Source organism: Austrofundulus limnaeus, unplaced genomic scaffold (genome assembly GCF_001266775.1).
Source record: "Austrofundulus limnaeus strain Quisiro unplaced genomic scaffold, Austrofundulus_limnaeus-1.0 Scaffold29, whole genome shotgun sequence".
Lineage (NCBI taxonomy): Eukaryota > Metazoa > Chordata > Actinopteri > Cyprinodontiformes > Rivulidae > Austrofundulus > Austrofundulus limnaeus.
Genome location: NW_013952431.1, coordinates 2,500,830 through 2,507,188, shown reverse-complemented (window position 1 = coordinate 2,507,188; position 6,359 = coordinate 2,500,830). Strand labels below are relative to the sequence as shown.

The following is a 6,359-nucleotide window of genomic DNA, read 5'->3' as shown; positions in this document are numbered from 1 at the left end:
GGCATGTTTTTTATGAGAGTATAACATTATAACATGACATAAAACTCAAAAAAGTTGATTTTACATGATGTTGCCCCTTTAAAGCTTTCCTTTTTAATAACTCTGGCTCGGGTTTCCTTCTCACTCTGCTGCTGTCTTTAGTCTGTCTCTTCTCATTGTTTATAGGCGCTGCTGCCATTAACCTGTGTTCTCCCACAACTTGGACCAGTCGTTTTGTTTGTCTCCAGCCAGTCTAGGCAGGTGGTCGCTCATGCTGAGCCGATAGATGGAGGTTTATTCCTCCTGAAAGGTAGTTAGTCCTTTGTAATGTTATGTACTGTTTAAAATGGGGAAGGCAACTAATTGAAAAATGTAACACAATTTACAGAGCTGCCTTAGATTAACATGGTATTTAATAGTGTCAATTTGTGTCTGCTGGTGTAGATTTTCAGTTATCCGGGACTGACAGAGTAGCTGAGAGTTTTTCATGTGTTTCTCTTCCTTCCCTTCTGTTCTTGTTGGACATGTTCAACCCAATCAAGTTCTAATGACAGAAAATGTGTGTGGTGAGAATCAAACAGAACACCAATCATGTTGTGAGTTGGTTTTCTGTAATCCTAAATGTTGAGGCTTCCATGTGAACCAAACCGTCCAACAAAAGGCAGGTTGTTGTCACAAGCATTCTTTCTAGTGAAACTGGTGTTACTGTATCAGCAAAACAGATGTATCTGGTGTCCGCCATCTTGAATGAGGAAGACTACAAAAGGTCAGCTGTGGATACACTGTTCACTTACTACTTTTTTCTGAGTTTTCTTAATACAATCTAGTTTATAGCACCAGATTACAATTAAAGTTATCTTTCATGAGGCGGGATACAAAAAAGATTATACCACTACTACTACTGCTATTACTACTACTTCTATTACTACCACTGCTACTACTACTGCTGCTACTTCTACTGCTGCTACTTCTACTGCTGCTGCTGCTACTACTACTACTACTACTACTACTACTACTACTACTACTACTACTACTACTACTACTAATAATAATAATAATAATAATAATAGTAATAATGATAATGATATGATAATAATGATGATGATTCCAACCAAATCCATAATTCTGATTTAAATTCAAATCCAAATGTAGTCAATTCACACCAATTTGAATACATTATTAAAAAAAAATATAGCTGTTGGACTTTTATTGTGTAGCTGAAGACGTTTTGCTTTCCATCCAGGAAAAATGTTTGGGATAGGGTGAAATGGAAGCAGCCCATTTCCAGGTCTCTGAGGGATCAGCTCAATTTGAACTGGACTGCGAGTGTCTTGCAAYACCACCACAAAAGTCTCACATCCGAGAAGCATTTTCTCCTTAAAAAGAAAAAAAAATGCATGAGATAACCCAGGGCATAAAATGTCATTGTGGGGAAACAGGTTGAGCGTGAACTTTGAAGAAAAAAAAAAGATAAATGTGAGAAAAACCAGCTGATTCATCAGTCAAGTTCAAAGCTGGGAAATGTCAGCTTATTGCTATAAATAGTGAAGTACTAAGAGGAAGGAAAACAAAGTAATTGAATTGTAACGTGGAGACAATATGATGTGTGAACTAACCTACAAACTTTGTGTGCCGCTTTGAGTCTTGTTTAATACGTCCTTGTTCAAAATGACTCACCGTGCATGCACACACAAAAAAACACAGCCCTCTGTCCTCTTCTTGGAAGTCTGATGAATCTTTTATTTGGCATCTGAATGTCTCAATGGCCCATTCATATTTTTTCTAACTAAAAAGATGGAAAAAATAAGGAGGGAGGGCATGCACAGAAGTAACAAAACAGCCCCAGTAACTGGCAGGCCCACTCACCTATCTCAAAGCTCCCRTCAATGACTCCTATTAGGTAACTGGGGATGTCAAAGCGCCGCTCCAGCTGAGTTATTGTGCTCTTCATGTAGCTCCCTGACAGAGCCTTTGCAAAATAGGCAAAGGACAAAGCTACCAGAAACATCTGGAAAAAAGAGGAAGACAAGAAAATCAATAGATTGGTCCACCAAAAGACACAAAAAAATGCAAATGCAGTGTTTTAAGCCAGTTTTTGTGTTTAGTAATAAACCAAACTGTTTTAACCTATTTATATACATGTTTTTGTTCAACTAAAAAAACAGGAAGGTGGGGTCAGTCTCTAGTGGTCATTGGCCAAGAGGTAAGCCCTTGACAAGTCACCAGTAGAGATGGGATATRTGGTCTTTTTGAAAGGAATCAGATATTGTGCATGCAGTCATTTCAAAAAGATGTTCAACTTTGAAAGCTTGGTAACGTCACGGCTCACAGCATGCTTAATTACATACGGCTTTATTTAAAGTGTTTGTGACATCCATTTTTTTGTAATAAAAAATAATGAATTTTTAGAAAGATAATGTTGATAACACATTGCAAAATAATGTTCACACCGCTGAGATGAACAGTTGTTGAGATATTGGCTTGTAGAGTAACAGGAAGTGATGTCAAAGGGGAATGACTGAATGTAAACGGTGCATGGTTACAATGGCTACCAACAAAGACTGTTGAGAGTAATCTGATGTTAGATTATTTAGAGTCACTGYCATAAAGAGATGAAGAGTCAGAGTTCAAATAATGTTTTAATTAAAAAAAGAYCATTTTCTTGAAGAGTTCTTCTTTGATGTCACTTCCTGTATAACTTTGGCYGAGCCAAATTCAAAAGAAAATGTCCAACAAAATGGGTAAAAACCTTTATTTTATGCGAAGTTTCCTAAATATAAAGCTGCTTTCTTTCACTTTTTGTATTTAAAGGATATTAAAAAGAAGAAATGTTTTTAAAGACTTTGTCATTCAAGACTAAAATCAATTAAAAGATCAGCTGCTTATTCAATAAGTTGTCATTGTACTTATTGTATTTGATCTTTCCACAGTCAAATATTTTTGACTGAGCTATCATGAATGCAAGTCAGATTGTTGACTGTATCTGAATTGGAAGCAGCGAACTGCACAGTTAGTTCTGATGGAAACACATTAAGTACGTTAGCAAGAAAAGCATCTCTGAGTGGAAATATTTTTAGTTCACTCAGCATAATCAGCAACTTATGTAAATTGGAAATTTTAAGTTCTAAAACTTATCCGAGCACATTTTCTCACACAGGGCATCTAATCACATCAGAATGTGGAGTTCTCGCTGCGGGGCATTCACAACAGAAACTATCACATCCTGACAAGGCAGGATTGCAAACAAGCACGCACTAATATTTGTTTCGCTTTTAATTCAAAGCAAGCTTCTTGTTTTTTTTTATTTTTTATTTTTTATTTTTTATTTATTTTTTGTATGAGTGACTCAGAACAATCTTTATTTGTTGTTGGTGTAGCATAGTTAACAAATTACCCTGAGTATGGTAAGGGATTATTCAGAGGGGGAAAAAAAGAGTAGGAGGCAATTTGTCTGCCTATCACTAACCAATTAGATTATTTATTTATTTATTTATTTATTTATTTATTTATTTATTTATTTATTTGGCACTGTAATTTGCACTGTCACTGATCCTTTGTAAAAATTTTGTTTTGATGTCAACAGTTGATGTACAAGCTGTCTCAGGCTGTTCAGTAAAATGTAAAATGGTCTTTAGCTGTCCGATTGCTAAATACAGGAAATGCAAAATGTAAATACATACCTGAACTTTTGTAAATATTTAGCTTTTTTCTATTTATCTGCTTTTTCAGTGCTTTTCCTCAGACCACTTTKMAAAGTGGTCTGGACCCCTTTTCTTTGCATACCAGCAGAGTGGAYATCTTGAGGTAAACCCCATACTTCAACTCAACTCAACTAAACGCTCACATCTGCAGCCAATTCAGTCACCAGATAACTTCAAGTGAATGCTTTCGAASGAAAACCCAGTGAGTCAGTGCAGATGCCACAGAAATATCTTGAAAATTTGCAATTGTGAATGACAGTGCACTGTGCAAAAGTTTTAAACAATCCACAATTTCTTCATACGCTGTTACAGTACATGGCCTTTTTTTGAAGCTGCACCATCTAAAGATCTAGTCAAACTTTTCTTTGGACTTTGGCTGCTTTTTCTCTTTACTTTTGTGCTTGAAAATGAAGAAAGTGAATGAAGACAAAAGAAGTGTAGAACAGATGAACCGTTTCTGAAAGTCATGTCTTTAAAACACACACAAAAAAATACTGAGAAGAGCTAAAACGTCTCTTTGGGAATCACCTTGTTGGTGTCAAAAATACATTTTATGTGTCAAACTATGTTATCGTTTTATGGATTTAGTTAAAACATACTGAAGCAAATTGTGTGTGTGTGAGTTTGCTACTGGCAAAATGTGCCTAAAGAACTCTGCTTCTTTGGGTGGTGGGTTCTGCAAGCACAACACTGGCTGTAAGTTTGGGTTCCTGTCAGTACATGAATAGTTCTAAGGTTAGTTAAGAGGTTTAACAAGCAAAATGGTCAAATTCAGAAGAGAAACTAAGTGAAAATAGCAGCTGAAGTTAAAAGAAAAACTTTAAAAATCTTCAAACTATAACTGTACAACATAACAGTTATATGCAACCACCATGTAAAACATGGCCAATGAAGGATTATCTAAAACAAACCTTTAAACTAATACATCACAAACAGATTAACTTTTCTTTGTAAAATACTCCATGGCCCGCTAAGAATCATTCATAATAGTGGTATGGTGTCTGTGTGAACTTGGTATAAAGAAGAAATAAATGTTTTGTTAAAAGTAATGCTACTGATAATAAATGCTATTAATCCTAATCTGGTATTAAAACAGTTTGGAAAGACAAAGTCTAAGTTTGGATTACTGAGCTAAGGGCTAGGCTAATAGGAATCAAGCAAATCATACAAATGTTATGTTATGAACCTTTTACATTACTGTCAGTTTCACATTACATGATTATGTAATCAGCATTATTATGATAGTCTTGCAGGAAGTACTCAATGCTGCAGCAGAAATGCTACAGGTAACTACTTCTGCTGCTATTAGCGCTTGCCTTTAGCGCTTAGAATATCAGCAATGAAAGATTTTTGAAATAGAGTTCACAAAAACTCCTATATATTTTTTAAATARGTTGTTTTATGATGCATTGATTGATTGTGGTCTTGACCTTGCTCAGACTAGCCATTTGCTCATCAGTCTAGTCAGGTTTAAGATCTGTTTTTCCAAACTAAGGTATTTAAAGCGCTATCTACAACAGGTAAGATGTTTATTATTCATAACCTTTTCATTAAATATTATTTTCAAAAATCTCAATAATTTTAAAACAAAATAGATCTGTAAAAAACTAATTATTCTTTATTAAATAAGTTACATTTACAGTTCACAAAAATGTAGTGACAGGTTGCTTTTCTTTCTGAATAAWTGTGCTGTTTGTTTCAATATTTTACATACTGACTGATACATCATACACACGTTTTACCTGTCGTCACAAAGAGAAGACAGTTTCTCACAATATTTAAAAGCACAGACGGATTTCTAACTATGTTAATGGGCCACAAATTAAGAARCACTGAGACTTTGTGGCACCAACATTTTCTTGCTTTTGCTAGAATTAACACAAGGCAGAGCAACGGCACGAGCACSGGATTAGAGTACTAACATACTTTGCCGTATCCCACCCAGCTGCTCGGGAAAGCAAACAATACCGAGGAGAAATAATTCTGTCCCGCTGCAACAATCTGTATTATGATTAGCTGCTTTAACACCATTGTCTCACACCTCTTTTATACGGAGAACAAAAGAGCAAAAAAAGAACRTCTGATCCTATTGTTGGTTTTGAACTTTTTATTGGTTATTTTTAAAGGTTGTTTGAGGCCTTATAAAAAATGGAAAACCTAGGATTTATTTTATATTTACTGTATTTTATGTTCTGCAAGGTTTTCATTTTTCATTTAAAATAAAATAATAATTACCAAATGGTTGTAAGAAGACAACAATGACTCTTAAAAAAGGGAAGCTGCCAAATAAGAACCATTAATGCTTGATTTAAGTATTAGACTGAGAAACAAATCTCTATGATCATTTTAACAAGATTTAATTATAATTATTTTCATTAAGTTTATTTTAAAAATAACACTGATCACACAAAAATTAGTAAAACCACCTGTTCCTGTTCTTCTCATGCCAGCAAACCAGCTCTATACCAAAGTGAAATTTAAGTGATATTTTTAGTGTATTGTGAAAAAGTTCTGAAATCTTACTTCTTGTAAGTACTTTCCAAATTGTATTATGCAACATCTAGATAGATACAGACAAATAAATAAAAAGATTAAATTTAGAATGACATATTTAGTATTTATTTATTATACCTTACTCTTTTAAAATAATTTTTATTTTTTCTTATCACAATCCAGCAA

General features: G+C 34.4%; 1 protein-coding gene across 1 annotated transcript in view; it reads right to left on the bottom strand.

The window, feature by feature from the left end:
- The window catches only part of slco1c1 (solute carrier organic anion transporter family, member 1C1), a 30,491-nt gene that overhangs the window by 17,642 nt on the left and 6,490 nt on the right, over nt 1–6,359 (bottom strand). Inside the window, exon 4 of the mRNA XM_014005328.1 lies at nt 1,846–1,987. Coding sequence (XP_013860782.1) covers nt 1,846–1,987 — 142 coding nt within the window. The remainder of the gene's footprint in view (nt 1–1,845; nt 1,988–6,359) is intronic.